Source organism: Pelecanus crispus, chromosome 1 (assembly GCF_030463565.1).
Source record: "Pelecanus crispus isolate bPelCri1 chromosome 1, bPelCri1.pri, whole genome shotgun sequence".
Classification (NCBI taxonomy): domain Eukaryota; kingdom Metazoa; phylum Chordata; class Aves; order Pelecaniformes; family Pelecanidae; genus Pelecanus; species Pelecanus crispus.
Genome location: NC_134643.1, coordinates 165,653,631 through 165,675,569, shown reverse-complemented (window position 1 = coordinate 165,675,569; position 21,939 = coordinate 165,653,631). Strand labels below are relative to the sequence as shown.

Here is a 21,939-nt window from a genome sequence, read left to right as displayed (position 1 = left end):
GTTCAGAAGAAGTTGATTAACTTGGGACATGTTTATTACAAGAAGACATAGAAATTCTGGAAATGACAATTTATGAATAAATATTTTACCCTTGGTTCTTTTCTAAGAAGGAAAAAATACAAATAAAGTTTATGAGTATGTCTTCACACCTGATGTTTTTTGGAAAGGTATCTTGGGACACTGTCTTCAATACTAAAAGCTATGCCTTTGAAAAGCTGAAAGGCTATTCCAGCTTTTACAATCACAAATACTTTCTGCAAGGAAAACTCCTTTCAGAATACTCTTAGAATATATGCTGTTCTTTTTGCAAGAAACAGAATAGTTAATGAAAGAAGCTGAGCACAGATCAGAAAAAGGCATGCTGGAACAAATTGCCAGATTAAACAACAACATCTTATCAAGAATAGGTGGCATGTCTCAGCAGCTCACAAATGGAGTATCTGTGATGCTACCAAACATGCATTAAAAGTTGTGGGCAATCTTGTGTGTTGAATTTGTGTGTGAAATTGTAAACAGATAAAATCACAAACTTTCCCTGAGGTGTTGAGAGACAATGATTTCTACATAGATCAGAGGGAGTTGATCCCCAAGGAAGTACTCAGACCATTCCACGATGAGGCTTATAACTGGGTTTATGTTTGTGTTCCATCCCATCTAACTTCAATGGTTATCAGTAGGATCATATCTGGGAATGAAGCCAAATAGCATAAAAAAAAAGGGTGCAAAGCTCAGCAGCCCACCTGCAAGGCAACACAGGTCATCATGAACATATCACCTCGGTGCTCTATTTTGTGCACTGACTCCCCAAAGAATGCAGAAACCAGTGCGAGGTCTGTAGCTTAACATTCATAGTCCTCCATGGTAATGGCTCTGGCTACCTCCGAGATCAGCTCTCAGGTACATTTTGCTGTAACTAGGAAATCAACGGAAAAGGCATATGGTGTGGGAGGTCGAGATTTCATAGGAGCTAGACCTTAGTGATGGATCTCGCTCCCACAGGAAAAAGGAATGGCTACTAATTTCACTGCCTGCAGAGCTAAAAACAGAACTCATACATGTGAAAGGAAACAGGATGATAAACAGGACAGAAAACAGAAAATATGTTTGCTGCTATCCAGTTAATGTTACAAATGCAGAAATAAGAGGGCTGGCTTGTTTATATTCCCTCAATTAAATGGGAGATGCTCAAAGTCTGAACTATAAAATACATGGAAATATTAATGCTCTTTTGCTTTGTTTTGTAATTCACTCCTGCTATGCCACTGCTGTAAACATGCACATGGGTATCTGTACATATTGAGCCATAGGCATTTTCAAAGTTCATCTCCTGATCCTGTCAGTTTTGAATTTTACTTTAACAGCAATGTGCTGTGTTGTGTGGGCAAAGATAAGTAACCCATTCAGGAGTGTCCTCCTCCCAACAATTTTCTGCAGGGCTTGCTAAAAGTTGTATGTCTCTTAGGAAAGCACTCTGAGGTGTTTCTGTGCTCCTCTGATTCTAGTCTTGAAGTTAAGAAGCCAAGGCCAATGTTCTACAGCCAACTCAGCTGTATTTTACTGGACACCTGATTTGTTGCAAAACTTACAGCTCTTTTAGTTTGTTTGTCCCCTAAAACTTGCTGTGACTATCCCTTGGGCTCTTGTGAGAGCCACCACAGTGAGACGTCCTTATTTTCTGCCAAGTTCCTTTCTTCTCATCCACCCACTCACACAAAAACTATGTTTCCATATTTCATCCAGTTCTCCTGTCCAAGAATTTACTGAAATACTGGTTAGCTAAGGAAATCCCCAGCATACTGTGAAGAATTTTCATACATACGTGGAAGTATAAAAGACCACCTCCCTGTCTGCCTCTAAAACTCCCCTTCTCCCACATCTGCAATGTTCATTTAATACCATAACTCCCCCTTTTCATTTTTTAACCCTTTCCACAGATACTTTTTCCATTAATTTTATAATGGCACTGTCTCCTTATACTTTTTCTGAGCAGTCTTCCTTCTTTCACCAGAAAGCATCTTCATGGTACTTTCTACTACAACAGGGGTATCCCCACCAACCTTGACAGTCCTGGTTTCTCTAATTAGACCCAGAGCTCTTCAGCTTATGGCCTGCAGACCACATCAGGATAGAATAGCTCAGCATCCAGTGGAGGAGGTCCATGGCAAGATCAATGGGTTTAAGAAAATTTGCTCAGCAGGACCTCAAGCAGAGAGCAAAGAATGACCCTCCTGTATTTCCAGCAGTGTTAAGTTCACAGAACCCCAGAGAATCCCAGTCTTGCACACAAAGTTACAGATAATCATAAACGACTCAAGCAAAGCATCATGCTAAGCTGCCTATCAGGCATCCATATCTGAGATAGCCCAGGTGTTGCTGGTGTTGGTTGTAGAAGAATGAACATGGCATGGTCTGTCCCCACACGCCCACTCAAACCCCACACATTGAGAGAGAACTCTTAGGGGATGTACACAAGGTAAAGGGCATTTAGGTATCTAAAAGTAATTTTTTATATTAGTGTTTGGTTAGTTTATTACTTTGATAATAGTTTAGAAATTTGGAAGAGTTAGAAAAACTTCTGGAGCTCACAGACTTGACTAGAAAAAAGGAGCATAGCAGAGAAATCCGTTTTCCAAAGCTGTTCTTTTGATTTGGCATAGATGAAAATAATTTCAAACTGATTGTCATCATGGTTATGGTAATATATATGAATAAATAAATTTTTCAATTATTTTGAGAAGGTAAAATACCTTAAAAAAAGAAAGAATGCAGTGAAAATCTACTCCCCTTTTACAACTTAAAACATCTTTTCAAGGAAGTGGGTAATTATAATACTGAAAAGACTGACTAAACCCATTTTATAAGAGAACCGATTTGCTTTATCAATCATAACAAATTATGGGTCAGATTGATTTTGAACACAAAACCACCACCATAGATATATAGTGGCAGATTTTTAGAGAAAGAAAAAAAGAACGTTACTGAAGTGGAAGTAAGGGAATATATGTATTAAGTACTTCCTATCACTTCAGCAGGTGTGGAACGTAGAAACACTGATATAAGTCCAGGAGAAAACGGAGGAAGTAGCCACAGTTCAGCCACCATAGAGGAAGGACAGAGTCAAATCTGCCAGCAGAATCCCACCTTTTGATTCCACCCTATTATTTTTCATCAATTACAATGCAAAAGAGATGTGAAAAGTTTCTGAAGCCATCACGCTACTATCAGGAGCAGTGGGAATGCATCCTACTAGGCACTGGGATCAGTAACATGTTTGGTCAGTTTCTTTTTTTACAAAGAAAAGTAAAGTATGCATGCAAGGTTTGTATTTAAGTGCAACCAGTCATTCCAAGCTTGTTTTAAGGATAAGATATTTTTAAGAAGATTTGTTCGTACAAAAGTGAGGTTGCCTTGGCAACTGTAACTATAGAAAGCCGGAGTAATTACTTTCACAAAATCCTTCCTAGTGCTTTCTCCCTCTTAATAGGAATGTGTAAATACCTTGTTTTAAGCTACATTTATCAGATATATTACTCATCATTGAGTCTACCCTTGAGGCATGGGAATCCAAAAGTATGTGCTTAAAGCAGGTTGAATAGTGCAAAACCAATTTGCAAACACTTATTTCAATTAAAAAATGAAAGTCAGATCATGCATATTTGCTCTTGGAGGGAAGTGAAAATTTGAAAAGAATGCAGCATTTTGTTTTCATATTGCAAGATCTCATTGAATAAACTGTGCCATGTACTCATCTATCTTCAAACACAATAAGGATTCACTTTTGTGAACAGCAGGCAGAAGGAATTAAGATTGCAATTTAATTACTTAAACTATATTCATGTAAACAGATCTACTTGATAATTGCACAGCTCTGCATTGCATACTGTGGACTTATCTGTGTGGCTGGGACAAGTTTGTCTCTGTTCATCTCTTCATTATATGGTAAAGATGTACTCTGATTTCCCTGGCACAGTGTTTGAGGTCCATCATTAGCGATATTTGGCATAGTTCTGCTGACCCCTAGGCTTCTTGTTTAATAACTTATCCAATTTTTCTGCTGTGCTTGTTAGAGTAGATGATGTCTATTTAGGCTTGATTCCTTCCTATGACCTTCCTTGTCTGATAAATAGTATTTTACCACAGACCTCCCTCTCAGGCCATGCTGTTCAGCTTTGGCTTACTGATGCTGTAGAATACATCAGCCACAGGAATGGGTTCTTGCACTGAAATAGGGATGGAAATTAACAGTAGTTTGCAAATTGTCTCTTTTCATTCATTATCAGAAGAGTATTGTTTTCCCCAACTCTACTTCCTGCCTGTACGAATGCTGTCCTGAGTTATAGTTGCAAACCACATACTAGGAAAGCCAGAGTTATACTGTGTAACTACAGTATGTACCCTCTTTCATTTTCTTGTCTGTGATTCTGTGGCTTAAAATGTATTTACAAACCCCTGATGTTAATATTCAAACAGGATTCGAGCACCCTGTTCCGAATACTGAAAGGACTTTTCTTTTGTCTGCTAAAATGTCACTAATAAGTTACACAATATTACAAGTGATCAAGAAGTGATATTAGTGTAGACTGCACTAGAAATCTGGGAAACCAGTATCTTCCATGATGCACATGAAGATTTTTTCTGACCCTGTAGTTACGCAAAGTGCCAGAAGTCACACACATTTACTTACGCTGCAGCATCATTATCGTCATTCCAAGCACTCCTGATATTTTTCAAATCCAATCACCCATGCCAGTCTGGCTGGGAGACTACCAGCATTTAACACAATGGGTCTCAAATATACGTGTTCAGCGTTTGTTTTGTAGTCATTCCAAGGCCTACAGAGAGGCTAATGTCCTCTAAGTAATCAGAATAATTCTTACATTTTTACTCATCTCCAGTGATTACACAGAGACTGTGCTTCAGTGAAATGTGTTTTCAACGTTGTAACAGTATCACGACACTCAAAAAGCCAATGTGATATTCACAAACTTTAATTTTCCACTAGTTTCTCAGTGATTAACAGCAAGACTACTTAAAAAAAAAAGCTTCATAAGATGGATGCATTGAACAAAATTATTTATCAAATCCTGAATTCTGAAGTCAAAGGAGAAAGGAAAATTTAAACCAAATGAGATCTGCTGTGATGTCTGGTTTTGGCTAAATTAAATATAGCCTTTTAGCCTGTGTTCAGTTGTCCTAGCTTGTGTTCACTTTTACGTAGTTTGACAAACTGAATAATCTGAGGTCTTGCTCACAATACTCAAGGAAAGACATACACTGCCCTATACACTTGATTTACCTTTTGATCAATATATTTGTTTTCTTCAATTGCTGATCTTTTAGAGTGGTCACATGAGGAAGAAGACGCTGAAGGAAGCCTTCGCAGCAAACAGCTGGTATCTTGTTGCTGGCGATCAATAAACTGCTTCATAAAACTTTCCCTTGTGAACAAATAGAAGACATTGATGGATTAAAAACCCAGGAAGAGTTAATATTTGGTTTTCTTTATGATGTGTCACAACCCATTAGTGCTAACACGGATAAACTCAAGAAAAACTTGTACTAGGCTATAAATGTATAAATGGACAGAGAGCCAAAACAACTTATAAAACTTCAATTCATTTATTAAAGAAATCTGTAACTGAATTGAGAGGTGGTGGCTTGCATGTAGCTTTGAAGAAAATAATTTTATTCCTTTTAATAATAATTCTTTTATTTATTTATTTACCAGTTAGAGTGCTAAATATTTGAGGAGCCTTTTGCAGTTTTCAGCTCTTTTGAGCTCATTAAACAGCGAGTTGTTGCTTCAATGTAAATCAAACACTGATATAATCCAAAGGAAACATACTCTCTGCAAGAAATTCTTTCTTCAAGATTTCAAATGACATCTGTTCACATAACTGCTTTGAATGCCAGTATTAAGGCACTTCGGCAATTCTCTGCCTCACTTATGCCATGTTTAAAATGTAGAAGCATTTCTGTTTACAACAAATGTACATTTAGCTTGCTGTATTTCAAATTTAGTAGAGGTGCCCTATTTTCAGTGTAAGCTGACCATGTCAAAACTAGTTTTTACCTGGAGAGATAGTTCTACATAGTACAATAACTTCAGATTTAAAGATAGGATTTGCTAGTGATAGTTTGAAGTCTGTTTCAGTAGTTAGTATGATCACGTATCAGTCTAGGGTATGCTGGGAAAACCACAGCTAGAAAGAAATACCATAAAAGACTAAGACGAGGAGAAGAATGCCCTCAATATATAACCAAACAGTATTTTGGTATTGAAAGCAAAATATCTGTGACTGCTTCCTTGAGGTTTGGAAGGTTGTTTTTCCTGACCCTTCTGGCCAGCATTACTCCTTTCACTCAGCTAAGATGATACAAACAGGTCAAACCACTTGCATTAGCTTCCTTGTGAGTTTAATCAAAAGAAATGCAACCTCAGAAGACCCAGAACAGTGAGAGCCATCTTTCACACCATCCTCTCTCCCGGCATGGGCTTGGTGGGGTGCTGGAACGGGTGCAGCCAGAGGACCTGTTTGGCCAGCCTGTGGTGTTTCAGCAGTCTTAGCAGCCTGTAGGTGCTAGAGCAGCCCTGGGATTTCTGTAAGCTTTTTTTTTCTGGCACCATGCCAAGAATAATTGTACTGTAACTGATGATCTAGTAGCCAGCTGAGGGCCTGATCCTTTGTTAAAGTGAGTTTTACAGGAAAGTGGTAACTATGCAAAGCCAAACAAGGGACAAGGTCATCACGGCCTAACTGGTATTGGATGGCCTGTGTTATTCCCTCTAAGGATTTACTGCCGGTTGATCTTATCTTTAAAAAGCTACCTGAGAATTGATTAGACTGGTAGTTGTCTATGTCAGCCAAGAAACTAAAATCCAAACGGGTGTCGAGAAACAACACCACACATTTCAATTATATTGTACTTGCGTCACTTCCAGTCAATCTAGTTGCTTTTATGAATACGTTACAAGGAATACTAGGATACTCTTTTTCCCTGAAAATAAAAATGAGGTAAAACCAAAATGTCACCTCCTTTCAATTCCAATGTTAACTCTGTTTCACTTCTGATTTTCTGAACTATCTGCCTAATCCACAAGCAAAACAGTTACATATTTTGGGTGCTATGTGGCACCAGACAGGTTTATAGCATACTAGCAACAGAAATATTTCAATACCTTATCTTCGGAACTGTGAAATCTGAAGGAAGCTTGGAGATTTTCACCATTTGTGGCCTGTTTGGAAATTTTTCAAAGATGCGTAGACGCAACGGAAGCTTCTCCTTTGTATCTGCATTTGCTTCACTTTGCTTTAGCTGAAAACAAGGAAATGAAACAAATGAGAGAAAGGGAAATTTTGCTCTGTAATATCCCAGGCTTGTTTTTCAGAATCCAAATAACAACGGCAATCATTTAAAGGAACAGAAGATGGCAGCAAAGAACTACAGAGGGTAAATTTGATACGCGGGAGTTTGTTGGTCTGCTTGTGCTAGAAGCTGACAAATACCTAATACCATGCTTTCAATTGAAAGTCATACAATGGGAGGATTGCTAATAATTTTAATTTTAAAATATGAAGCATATTAGTGTCCTATTCAATATGCTTATTTCTATGTTTTCTTCACAGATCCCTAACACTTTGTCAAGCAAACAAATATCCATGATCTTTTCTTATTAGGCACATCTTTCTGTACATGTTGACAGCTCTTCGATATTCAAAAAGAACATAGCATTTTAAAAGGGAGCAATTTTAAGGAAATCCAGCCCTCAGAACATGAAAATAACGGAAAATTACACTTAGATGAGTATTATAAGTAATAACAAAAGACTCAAAAGAATCCATCTACATCAGCAACTCTGATACTGAGCTGCAGCAAATCACATAACAAATGTTGCATTTATAAGTATCCACAAACAGTTATTCCATGGAATATCACACATTTAAGTACAGAAAAGGCAGATACATCTATCTATGTGGACAGGTGATGGCTACACCTAGTGATAAAAGATAAAAAAAATATGATATGGAGATACAATTCCTGAATTCTGATTACCTTATGTAGCAATTCAGTTGTGTCATTGCAACAAAATACCAAGTCAAAAAGAATCAGTGAGATTCATTTTTACATTTATTTTAAATTGTATGTGTATTGCATACTATTTCAATAAGCATACATCTAACTGAGATTATTTCAATTCTCTTTATCCCACCTGCTTGCGAGCACAGGCTTAGCAGCTTACATTTTAAAACAGATATTCACCATCAGCACCTGCAGGGAATACTGCTGATAGATATCAGCTACAGATTTTTACCAGGGGGAATTTCCCAGGAAGTCAAATGGAGCTTTAACTCTCATTTGCACTGTCTAGTGAAATGCATGCTCCCACAGCACGCTATAGAAGAACAATTGCTCTGCTTCACTGTCATGCTATCAGCAAGATCACCAATTCCAGCCACAGTACAGCTTAAACTGAAAATCAGCTCATATTTGGTTGGATATAAGTTCTCACATGGACTGAAAACTGTTTGAAGAGCTACAAACAAAGACTAATGATTAATGGTAAAGCACTGTGTCAGAATAGAAGGGGAATATTGCATAAATCTCTATTATGTCCAGCCCTATTTAACTGCTTCATTAATGATCCTTAAAATGAAGAAATTATGACATTAATGAAATTCACTTGATATTAAAATGTGAAGAGATGCAAATACCACAGCGGACAAGGAAAAGGACAGATTTAGAAATAGGGGCAGGAAATAACAGACTGAAAAAATTCTAGAGCAAGAATAAGAGCAGAAACTAAACAATAACTTGTACTTCAGTACAGCACCAAAAGGCCAGTTTGGGGACCAATTACATTATCAGCCAAAGGCTATGCTCACAACCAGTCTCTGCTGGTTAGACATTATATAGTTTTAGAAAATGGTACAGAAGTCCACAGATCCTCTCTGCACTGCTTTGAAGAGAACATAATTGGCTATGCATTCACTTCTAAATACCATTTTAGCAGTCTCACACTGACAAGCCAAAATAGTGCAGAAGAGAGCCAGGAAAACCAGGGGAGAGCTACATAAACCAACTGGGGCAAGGGAAAAAAAAGGAAGAGAAAGACTAAAGGGGCCCAATATTTATACTACATCTACGATAACTGATAATAAAGTAAGGGGAGGGGAGATGATGTAAATTTATGTAAGAAATATTTGAAAACAAATTATTTCAAGAATATAATAGAGTACCCCAAATATAGGAATGAGAGGATGAAATTAAGAAAGGGAATTCTTAGGCTGAGCATAAAGATTACTATCCTTACAGGGAAATCTCTGAGTGTTCAGAGAGGTCTCTGGAGGGAAGTGCCTCATCATTTCAAATTCAGACTAGCCAGAAACTTTGAAACACCAGAGTACTGCAGAAAGAAATCCCTCACTGACAAGGAAATTAATTGGATAATCTAACAGGGCTTTTCTGCAACATTGTACTGTTGAAAAGCTTTACGAAGGGGTAATTTTTAGAGGGAAAAAAGGTTTCCAGTTTCTGCTGTTTGCTTTTTAATAAGAAATCATTGCATAAATATGCAGATTTTGGCATGGACAAACAATGCCGCTTACAGCTATGTACTCCTGTTCGCAGAAGTCAGTCTATACAGAATAGAGAGCATATGACAGATTGCAGCGTTGTCTGAAGTCTCAGTGCAGAACAGATCAGGGAGAGCTTGGAACCAGGAAACTCTATAGTTCAAAAGGTAAGCAAAGGGACAGCAATATCCCCTGTCTAAACAGGAGAACGATTCAAGATAGGCTTTAAAATAACCTAAAGTCAAAGAAAGCACTTTTACCGAATATCTCCAATTACTCATGCTGTGATAATATTACATATTGGGGAGCACGAGGCATTTAGCTTCACTGAGTTCTTCTCTAAGCACTTAGGGTGTAATTGTTGCTCCACATGACATACATCCTATTTTGTATTGCTGCTTAAAACCTTTACATTTCAACTTTCTTTGCCACATAACAAACACTTACATTTTTAAAGGTACAAGATTATGTTGAAATGTGGCAATGATGGTGCCCAGTGTTTCTAGTAACAGCTAAGCCCAACATAAAATATCAGGATATTTTATCTATGATTTTTAATTTTATTTATTATTATTATTCTTACTGCTATTGGCAAGGAAATGCACACTGGTCTGATTTGCTCTGCGTGGCTCTCAATCTCCAGCTCCAAAGAGCCTACTGGGAGCAGTTCACCAATATTTTGTCAGCCTGGCCTGGCTAAATTCTATTGTGGCTGCTAGAACGGTTCCTGTAAAGCCATAGAAAGAATTTATGTCTATTTCCACTATTTCCATGATGCTTGAGTTTACAGGAATAGATTTAATGGCACAATACATACAGTACAATTGTCTGCTCTGAACCTAGATCAGAAGAACTTATCCAAACAGTACATAAATGGTGAGGAGTGGCAGAAAGGAAGTCTTAATTTGGGATTCCAATAGTAGCTTGAATAATACGTTCAGATACGGGTGCCTGGAATCCAAGCTCTCCCTGATCTGTTCACATAATTGTCTTAGGTCAATACAAAAGACAGCTGTAAGAAAGGCAGACTTATTGGAGAAGAGAGGATATTTGTGGTGTTTTTTTTTTTCCTCCCAGAAAGGCATTATGGCCATGTCTCCATTTGGTTCGGAGCCGTTTGAAGCGAATCCTCCAATCACCAGCACTTGCTGTTTGCTGGTTTGTTTTTTAAGCTGTGTTGGTAAGCAAAACAGATTCTTCTTGGTGGAAACAAAACCCCAGGCTCCACTTTGCTAACACACAAATGCACTCCAGGCACCAAGACTGACGTAAGGATCAGAACCAATGACTGGTCCTTAGGGTGCCTTCAAACCCCGTGTGTGATGGGGCACGTAGCCCAGTGTGAGACCAAATCTCTTCTGGAGCAAAACCCTCTGAACTGCATGCACTGTAAATGTGGCGGCAGCAGCAACTGCTTCATTGTACTGATTTCTCTTCCATGATGCAGCCCAAGCATTAATGCAGGATGATCTTATTCATACTACTTAATGCAGCTTCAGCTGCAAATTTCTTTGTGACTTCAAGGCTTCCTTACACAAAGGTGATTGCTAAAACCAGCTTTAGCGTAATTAAGATCTGGGCCCTTAAAACTGAAGAGAACCTGTAAGTGGTTGTCCTAAATGCACACAGTAGCATGAATGGTGGTGAAACTGGAAGACTGCCGTAGAGGCAGGGGGAATAAAAGAGACAGCAGGTAATGACTAGTGAGAAAAAGGGGCAGGGATAGCTCTTTAACGCAGATGCACTCTGGCTGTGGTCAGACAATTGTACTGGGATGGTCAGAAAAGCCTGCCCTGCTGGAGACAGCAGCCTTCCCAGCAGGAAGTTGGCGTCTCCCATGTAACCACACTGGTCCCACTAGGCCAACAGAGCCACGCCACGAGACTATTCACAAGCCAGCCCACCTCTACCAGCTACTAAAGCTTTCTCGTCTGTGTTTCAGAAATGAAAGTGCTGACATTTAAAAATTTAAAAAAATGAGCCACACAGTATACACAGTATTATGTAGAACCTGAAGAGGAGAGTAAGGCAATAAATGGCGGTTCTTAATTTATTTATCTTAAAACATTGTAGCACTATAGTCACCCAGATATTAATCACTGCAAGTGAGGGCAGGCTGAAAGTAGTGAGTCCTTTTAAAGTGCCTACTGCAACTTCTTTGATAGCAGTGACTGGAGTTGTGGAAAAAGCATTAAAACATTGGAGTGAGACAAGCAGGACCTGATTAGCAGAGCCGCGTTCCCACAGTCTCTCCCTACGTTCACCAGAAGAGCCATGCCACAGTGCACTTCAGATCTTCAAGTGAATGCAGGGTGGTGTCACGCCTGCCCTCCAGCCTACATCCCCTCATACAGAAGCAGGATGCAAGAAGTGTCTGCACATGCAGAGGTCTCGTTATGGACTCAGGTGGGAGCTGACAGCCTGGAACGTGGAAGTGCTCCAGGGTCTGGTAATATGAATGTGATCACTGAACAGTTCAAAGGGCTAACTAAGGTATCCCTTAATATCACCAATTTGCATTTAGAGACAGAAACACCCTCAAAAGTAATGCTCTTGCAAAGCAAGCCAAAAGCTCAAATTTAACACAGTCATTGGGTTTCTAAGACATTGACACCTTGGTGAGAAGATGCCAAAGGAGAAACAGAATTAACCATAGCCAAAGGGCTAAGACCTAGCCTTCCTAACTTTTTGTTTTGTTCTCTATTAATTTAATTCTGATCATGGAAGAAGAGCCAGTAATGTGCAAATTGTAAAGAGTGAAAGATGCAGTTTTCATACGGTCTGTGAGGCAAGTGTATGTGAAACTCACTTAAATGCTCTGTAAATATTTCAATGAAATTAAATGATTATGAAAAATTTACTGCAATGCTGTAACTCTTTCATTTTAGTTGACAGTTTTTGTAACAGGCTGAGATCAATCATGTTCAAAATTAAAAGCTTTGCTACTGATGTACACACAGTTTATTTAGGAACTGGCCAGCTGCCCAGAATAATTTCATGGTGACTGAAAAGTTCAAACCTTTTGAGAAAGTTCAGGGGGGCCTCACTACAGGATAGTTTTAAATTAATATTGTTTAGTACATTATAGTGCACTCCTATATATCAACATTTTTCACTCAAAATCTCCTTTAGGGGCTCTATTTGAAGAATAAAGTGAGTATACAGTATCTGTGTTACACTCTTAGCAGGATATGCTATGTGCTCCAACACCAAACACTTTGAGCATGAAAGTGCACGGGGATGAAAGATGTCACAAACTGATACCAGCACCCATCCAAGAGTTTTCCAGAATTTTTTACTTATGCAAACTCTCAGATTTACCATCACCTTTGGCTTGTCAAAAGGAGCTTTGAATGAAATCCAAGTAATTAGCATTAAATGACATGTACATTAAACAATTAAAAACCAGAAAGGCAGATTAAATGAGCCACTTTTTTCCTTTCTGTTATTATTCTGAAACTGTATAGACCTGACAAATTTTTGGACATGAATGAGCTATAGTAAAAGAAGATATCCATATGGGTAAGCTTTCACAGCCCACACCCAGCTTTGGCATCAGTTTGTATCAACGTTTTTGTACCTGCATTTGATGTAAAGTTCAACACAAATCAGCTGTTCAGTTACTATTATTTATACCTGCAATTCCATTGACAATGAAGAAAAAGCTCAACTTTGTTTGAACAAACTGCACCATGAAAAAAGGAAGGTAAAAAAAAATCTGAAAGTTAAGGTAAAAAAATTGACAAATTGAATTTGGGTAAAAGTAACACTTGCAGTGTTAAAAAGCAGTATTTATGACAGGTAGATCTTATTAGTAAGTCTATAGTGCTATATAAAAGACAGCCAAGGGCCTAACCCTTTGCCTAAGTCCAGATGGTACCCGCTGACTTCAACCATACTTCATAATATTTGGCTCTTGGTTCTTCTAGGCCCTGTGTGGTGGTCCTGAGACATAATTACAACAGCTATTTTTCTACACCTTTTCTAATTCTTCCAGGCATCACAAACAACGTTATGTGCAATTCCCGAGTAGCACTTCTTTCAGATGAAAGCTGAGTTATGTATTGCCTACTTTGAGAGAGAGAAGAGCTTGTGAGTTTGGCTGAAGGTGGAATAATGTTACAGGACTCTGTGGCTTAGAGTCCAACCTGGTGAGGTCTTTCTTTCAAAGTAGTCCCTCAGTTAAAATATTCCCTGAACTACACCAAAGTAGTGTCTGGGAGAAAGTAACCAGAGCTACAGGAGAGACCCAGCAGTGTGTGAACAGTTAAGTGATGTGCACAGACAAGGGGTTAGCACTTGAGCTTGCTCTCTTGTCCTCTTTTAGTTAACTGCCTAGATGTACCAGTTGTGAATTTTGCCCTTTGGGCTCACCTAAACAAATGGGGACATTGCAGGCAATAAAACATTCTACCACGTAGGGACTGTAAAACAGAACCTAAATTGATTTTAACCACATTCTGTGCTGCCTTGGGGAATTTTCAGTGAAATGTACAAAAAAAATGTGATTACAGTGGTGCTGGCATTCACGGTAGAGACTGCACTGTTGATAATATAAGGGTAAAATAAACTGAAAAAGTTCCTGGCAGATGGAGGAACAAGATTCCACATATACTTCTCATATGCACAAGATTTGTTTTTTTTATAAACAACTTCTGTGTGTCACAGGGTTTATATGCTGTGTGTAGTATGATTTGATGCTGTGACTGCTATTTCCCAATTGTTCGTTTAAATAACTTTTTCTTCAATTTTGCATGAAGTCTTCCAAATTAATAAGATATTAAGTGAGGTTTCACAAGTGTAGGCTTTTTAATAACTTCCTTCCAGTAATTGTAGTTCCTATCAGTTCTTCAGGAACAAATGCTGCTGACAAGGTGTGATTGCAATTCAAATGGTACAGAACTCTAGCAAAATTTGGCTAAGATTTAGCCCATTTATCTAATAGAGGACAGGAATCCAGTGTGTCAGAGAGTTTCCCTTTGATTAACTGAGATAAGTAAGATGAATTTTTCAGAGCTATTACTTCATACTGTCTACAGATTCAGGCAAACATTGCTACATTGATTACACTTCAGCCATATTTCCAAATCTTTTTCCCCTCTGCAGTGGCAAGAATTATACCATTTAAAAAAAATGAGATCTGAGATTCTGCGCAGTCAGTGTCCATAATCAGGGCCCCAGGAATGTGCTTACCAGACCAGATTCAACCTTCTTGACTTTAGACTCAGATACCAACCCAAGTTAATTAAGTTATGGTTGTCTCGGTCTCTCTTTATAGCCAAAAGTGACAAAGAGGCACTTGTAGAGGTCAGCTCGGATCTTGGGCTGGCTGTATCTTTCAGACCTGCTTATCTTTTTCCATTGAGTAATTAGGGAACTTGAATCCAGTATGTTCTTTAAAGCAGATGTGTGATCCCCAGTGTTAGGCAGGATGAATCTAGGTCATAGCATCTCTGATGCTATTAATCTCAGTTGTCCAAATGTGAAATACATTGTATAATCACCTAGGCACTTCCTACATTTAACTGAAAAAGGCATCTCCCGATATTGACTCATTCCATACTAACACATAAGTAAGATAAGCAAGATGGAATATCACTTTAGGGTAACTCCTTCATTGAATGTAGAGACAGTATAAGGCTACATCTATACTAGTAATGTACTGGGGTATGGGCCTAAGAGTTGGAGTAAGATTGTCCATTGTGTTACACTGTTAGCAAGGTCACTTGCAGAGTTTTGGCCTTGGCCAGCTAGCACTCTCCCTGATCATGCCTGAGCACAGTTTGGGGCTTATCCCAGCTGGGGATATTCCCAGTAGGCAGTATAGACACTGCCCATTTAAGTGGTAGGTAATTTTGGAAAGGGACAATAACTTAGCTGTATGTACAAGCCAGGCTGTGCCAGCCAGCCAGGTTTAGGGACAGAGAGCAGGTCCTGGACAGCTCGTTCTCTTGCTATAGATTGGCTAAATGATTAGCTTAGAGAAGATGCTCTAGTTTAAAGTGGCTTGTCTTAGATAAGAAAAACCCCACCCTTATTTTAAAACAGTTCAGGGGTAGACATATTTTTGGATGGAAAGTTTAAAATAAATAATGGAAATGAAACATAAATCTAATGTTAACATGCATAACTATTCTTTTAATAGCTTTTTCACATATAAATGCAGCTTTACCATTTTCATATTTGTTATTTTTCTCTTGGGATAAGTAGCAGAAATATTTTTGCTTTCATACAAAGGTTAGTGAGTCACAAAAGAACATCCATTATAATAAAAAAATGCATTACATGCTCCATTTCATCAGAGGAAACTGCTTGAGACTTCACTTAAACTAGGCATCATTATTTGTTATGAATTGCATATTTGATGAAAAATAAGCAACTAAAATATTTTCAAGTGAACAAAAGCACAAGATGTATGAATTCTGCTGTTGTACAAACATAATCATTCAATATTGACTAGGTACATTGTGTTCATCTTCAAGACTTAGGGTAAAATTCATTACAACCTGAAAGTGTGCTTCTGTGCAGGAAGCAAAGGAAGTAGCATTGCAGGACAATTCAGAGACTCTTAATGTTTGCTTACCTCTTCCAGACCCTGCACAAAGGAAGATTCCTGGAGGCAGCTTTGTAAATGGTGCTTACCTACACATAGCCAAGACATACAACTTCATCTGCCCTGCTGTGTTTGCAGAAAAATAGAGCCAATCTGGAAAATGGTAATTGCGGACAGACTTTCAAAGGTTCTCACCACAGGCAGCTTCCATTTACTTAAAAAAGTGCTGCAGACACTCAAGAGAACCAGGCTGTGACTGACTGAGGAAGTCATCATCTTGACTTCCTATCAGGATACAGACAGTGAGAGGTATATAAAATGCTGAATAGCAGTGAGGTCACAGGGATAAAAGACTCTGCAGAGAATCTGTGTGTCTCTGCTCACAGTTTAATAAAGCCATTTAACTTCGACCTAGGCCCTCTTAATACCGAAGTATAGGAAGACTGGAATTTGATCCGTACATGCAAACCCTTTATTCCATGTGATTTGCATAGGCTGCTTTATGCATTGTTCGGGCTATTACACAGGATAGATCACCACTAAACTGGTGTGGACCTAAGGCATATCCAACTTGATTTACTACTTAGTTTCCCCTGCATGGTAGGAAACGTACCTATGCTATGTGAACCTAATTCCAGATTCCAAAACCAACCTATGTGTTCTCTATGAATTGCGAGTGCTGCTTGAGGTGGAAGCAGTTAGGTGTAGATGCTGAATGATACTTGTCACAGATTGTGATGCAGGTGATTGTGCATCAGGTTGCATATTGTTTCTGTGGGTTGTGGCAATGCAAACCTATGTTTCCTTCTTTTTAGATGTCCTGCAGTGTCTATGGACATTCTTGTAAAGGGATACTTTGCTGGCACAGGTCAATATAATAATATCTTCTAACACATAAAGGATCTCTACAAAGACAAAAAGGATAATCTACTCATGATCACTGTAGCTAGGACACGAACGCTTCATCTGAAACATGGAATACAATCCAGATGAGACACCAGATAAATCTTCATAAAAATACCCTAACATAAGTACCAAATGTGATAATGAATGCATTATTTTTGGTCTTACTCACAGGACAAGCCTAAGCAAACCTCTACCGCAGTGCACAGTGCTTTCCCCCCCCCCCCCCCCCCCCACTGCTTTTATTATAAACACCATTATCATGTGGATTTGTTTCATTAAATGTATTCAGCTAAATATGCATGAGGCTGTACACATGATCTGATCTCCATGTAATCAATTTGTTTGGGATCGGAAAATTGGAGAGGATCTGTGGAGGGGCCACAAAGGTTCTCTGTGTTCTTGTGGTGACGGATTGCTTCTTTAAAGGAGGAGATATTGCTAAGAATTCTCCCTTGATTCTGAAATAGTGCGCCCACTTGTTGGATATTATGCCAGAAAACTGTGCGGGCTTCCTCATCTTCTGTCATGTTTTAAAAAGAGTGCCTGATCCATTCTTGAGGAACTATAAAGAGAAGTCCTCTGAATCCTAAGTGGAATATAAGTGACTGACTGACACTCAGGTACCTAAAAATCTCAATAAAAACGTAATGAATTCATCCTTGTAAGCAGTTAGCTTTTTTTACTAACTGAACAAGGAATTAAATCTCATGCAAAGGCCAGCCCTCTACTTTTTGTAAACATACGAAGGTTGTGTACAATGTGTACACAAGTACATAGATCCACAAGCTCCTACGGGCCTAAGACACAGTTCAGAAAAGGCAATGCAGACCTGTGTGACACAGAAGGACCCAATGGCAAACACAGCATGGATTTTCAAGGATCCTATTGCCATCAAAACAATGAGTAATGCTACACTAGTCTTCTCCTTCCTTCCAAAGAGCTACAGGACTGTCCCTTACTTCAGAGGATGGAACATCTAGAATCACCTATGTGTCCTGAGAAGCACTTGCATTTTTCTTAGGCATCAACGAAATAAAACAAAAAATAAAGATTAGATGAGCTCCTGATGATATAAAAGCTAGGTAAGCATTTTCTTCCCTGGTGATACAAATGAAGAAGCAGAAGCTTACATTTATATTTTTGTTACTGCTGTTCACGCATTCATAGCAAATCTGACTCCCATCTCTCCTCCTTGAAAAGTGTGTGCTTTGAATATGATCTTTGACTAGAATTTTCAAAGGTCCCTATCTTATGCAATAAATGGTTCCTCCAAGAGAACCCCTCTTGAATTTAATGTGTTTTCTTGACAAATAATACCATATTGCATATAGTAGGGATTGGCAACTTCTGAATTAATACTTAGGTGTTTATTTCACTGTTGGGCATCAAATATATGTCAGAATTTATAAGCCATTGATACTGTTTTTAAAAAAGGTGAGAGGTGAGGTAAGAGGTAGAAAAAAACAAAGGCAGAAGCTACAGCCTTCAGGAGACTTTCAAAACTTTCTTAGCTATTAAAAAAGGATAGAGTCTGGCACAAGCAGTCTTCTGGATGACCATGTTTTCCAGTCTTGAAAGGACAGCTTGTTTTCTAGAAATGGACATATTCTCTGTAAAGTTCACTACTTTTGAAATAGCGCTACTTTAAGTGCTCTGTATATGGTTTGGGAATGGAGGACCAACTTGAATTTTGTGAACTTTCTACTATCTTCCCTCTATGATAAAAAAAGGATTTCATGCATTTTATGTAGTACTTAAAATTCAGTTTGGAACCATTATTGTATTTTTCATTTGTTAATAAAATGTGTTCGACACTTATCTTTCCTGCCACTTGTTAAAAATCCATTTACATGGGATCAGATATAATGAAAAGGTAATTTTTCATTTTTATTCTATTTTGTAGTTATTTCTCATTCAGAATCACCTCAAGCACTGTCCTCAGAATAATAATACTCTGGAGGCAAGCCTTTAAAAAGCTCCTTGATTTTCCCCCACACACTCACACATATATATATATGAAATTTTATGCCAAGTGTGTTTAAATTAGATATACCAATTATAACACCTTGTTCGCACAATATGTTCATGAAAAATCCCCATGCTGAAACTCCCACTTTAATGCTGAAACCTCAGCACACAAAATTTGGAAGTGATGCTATTGCTGAAATTGTCATTGGCATCTTCCTAGATCTGCTGAATGCATGGCAGTGCTGGGTGAAAGGCACAGGGCTCTGGCAATGTGTTCTGACCAAACGTGTTCAGCATCCCAGAACAGGGTGCAGCAAGACAGTCAGGACCAGATGAGGTTTCTGCTTTGTAGCTCTTCACTGTGCATCCCTAATGGGTATCATCAAGGCGAAAAAAAAGAAAAAAGAGAAAAGAATTCTTTAAAAAGGAAAGAAATCTCTAGATAGTTCTTAATGCCTCTATAAAAGCCTTTGATTTTTCACAGCTCTGCTCCTGGTTTACAAGGTGCTCCTATACATATGATAACACTTAGGTCTGACAGGTAGAAAGCCTCTAAATCCTATCTTTTCCATCTCCTCCTCTACTGAGAGACAAAATGTCTCTTCTGAGATATCACTCAACATAGCTTTTGGAGCCAGGTCCTTGAAAACTCAGTTACCAGTGTTTGACCCGCCATTGTTCCTGGTCTCCATTAAAGGCAGTAGTGAGCTATGTGCTTTGGTTCCACTTACCAAGAATCTGTGGGGGAAAAAAAAGAAAAAGAAAAACTCCTTCATGCTGAAAAGTACAACTGGGTTATAAAGTGTGAGTACAATTTTGCTCCTCACTGACTAAAGGAGTTGCTAATAGGTCTGCGAAAATGATGTTTGCATTGCCAGGACAGTGAGACTCCTCAGTATTAACAGGAGTAAGATCAAAACTATCTTCTGAATGAATAATGACTGTACCTGAGTTGCCTGGACTTCCCCTAGAAACAGCTTGCTTTCAAATACAAAGCTGCCTCACCAGAAAAGAGATCTGAGGAGAGCAAATGAACACAAAGGGAAAGCAAAAAGATGAAATCCCTGGAAAACAGTACCAGTAAAGCATCAGCAAGCTAGCTGCATGCAGGGAGACAGGACTTCTGATTATTTCAGACTGCCTTGCTAATATTTTTTCTATTATGGACTAGATATTTTGAACTCTTGTTAAAAAGAAAATAATTTCCTGGAAACGATGTTACAGAAATTCTATCCTAGTAATTCCACATGCTGATTTATTTACTTAGAAAAAACGAGAGGGTTTGTAATGAATATTAAACATGACTTTTTCTAAGATGCGTTAGTTAAACTGCCAAATTTGCTTGCAAATGCAGACCACTTCAAATAGACTTATCCAGTGAAACGAAACTTCGGTCAGATTCTAAAGCTGCATGTGCAGGTGCACAAAGACAGAATACAGTGGAAGCAGTAACAGGCATGGTAGGAAGGAGAGAGCACTGAGGAAGCATTTGACTGGAATGACTGTATATCATGAGCTAAGGGGCATCAAATGAAATAATCAAGTGGCAGATTCATAAGTAGAAAAACAAATATTTTTTCACATAGTTGTATCGGGTTCGTGTGGCAAGGTTTTGGTAGTGGGGGGGGCTACAGGGGTGGCTTCTGTGAGAAGCTGCTAGAAGCTTCCCCTACGTCTGACAGAGCCAATGTCAGCCGGCTCCAAGATGGACCTGCCACTGGCCAAGGCCGAGCCCATCAGCAACGGTGGCAGCGCCTCTGGGATAACAGAGTTAAGAAGGGAAAAAAAAAACAAAACCCAGAACACCGGGACACAAGCTGCAGCTGGCGTGAGGAGTGAGAATATGTGAGAGGAACAACTCTGCAGACACCAAGGTCAGTGAAGAAGGAGGGGAGGAGGTGCTCCAGGCACCACAGCAGAGATTCCCCTGCAGCCCGTGGTGAAGCCCATGGTGAGGCAGCTGTGCCCCTGCAGCCCATGGAGGCCCACGGTGGAGCAGATATCCACCTGCAGCCCAGGGAGGACCCCACACTGGAGCAGGGGGATGTGCCCAAAGGAGGCTGTGACCCTGTGGGAAGCCCACGCTGGAGCAGGCTCCTGGCAGGACCTGTGGCCCCGTGGAGAGAGAGGAGCCCACGCTGGAGCAGGTTTGCTGGCAGGGCTTGTGACCCCGTGGGGGACCCACGCTGGAGCAGTCTGCTCCTGAAGGGCTGCACCCCGTGGAAGGGACCCACGCTGGAGCAGTTTGTGAAGAACTGTAGCCTGTGGGAAGGACCCACGCTGGAGAAGTTCATGGAGGACTGTCTCCCGTGGGAGGGACCCCATGCTGGAGCAGGGGAAGAGTGTGAGGAGTCCTCCCCTGAAGAGGAAGGAGCGGCAGAGATGACGTGTGATGAACTGACCACAGCCCCCATTCCCTGTCCCTCTGCGCCGCTCTGGGGGAGGAGGTAGAGAAAATTGGGAGTGAAGTTGAGTCCAGGAAGAAGGGAGGGGTGGGGGGAAGGTGTTTTAAGATTTGGTTTTATTTCTCATTATCCTACACAAGTTCTCACTCTTCTCTCCTACTCAGTTTTGATTGGTAATAAATTAAACTGATTTTCCTCAAGTCGAGCCTGTTTTGCCCGTGATGGTAATTTCTAAGTGATATCCCTGTCTTTATCTCGACGCACAAGCTTTTTCATTATATTTTCTCTCCCCTGTCCAGTTGAGAAAGGGAGTGATAGAGCGGCTTTGCTGGGCACCTGGCATCCAGCCAGGGTCAAACCACCAAAACAGTGCATTGTTAAATTTATGTTGCTACCACAAGCAGTAAATGCTAGAATATACACAGATTTGGAAATAGATTTAAGAAACACATGCAAGAAAAAATCCATCAAGAACTACTAGACAAAGATACACCATGATGGACACTGGAAGTTCCCAAATCCCTGGAGAGTG

General features: G+C 39.4%; 1 protein-coding gene across 3 annotated transcripts in view; it reads right to left on the bottom strand.

Moving 5' to 3' along the window:
• The window catches only part of NALCN (sodium leak channel, non-selective), a 251,379-nt gene that overhangs the window by 56,608 nt on the left and 172,832 nt on the right, over positions 1–21,939 (bottom strand). For all 3 annotated transcript variants that reach the window (XM_075712454.1, XM_075712463.1, XM_075712470.1), the window contains 2 exons: positions 7,181–7,317; positions 5,297–5,438 (listed from right to left, as the gene is read on the bottom strand). In XM_075712454.1, the coding sequence (XP_075568569.1) occupies positions 5,297–5,438; positions 7,181–7,317 (279 nt within the window). The remainder of the gene's footprint in view (positions 1–5,296; positions 5,439–7,180; positions 7,318–21,939) is intronic.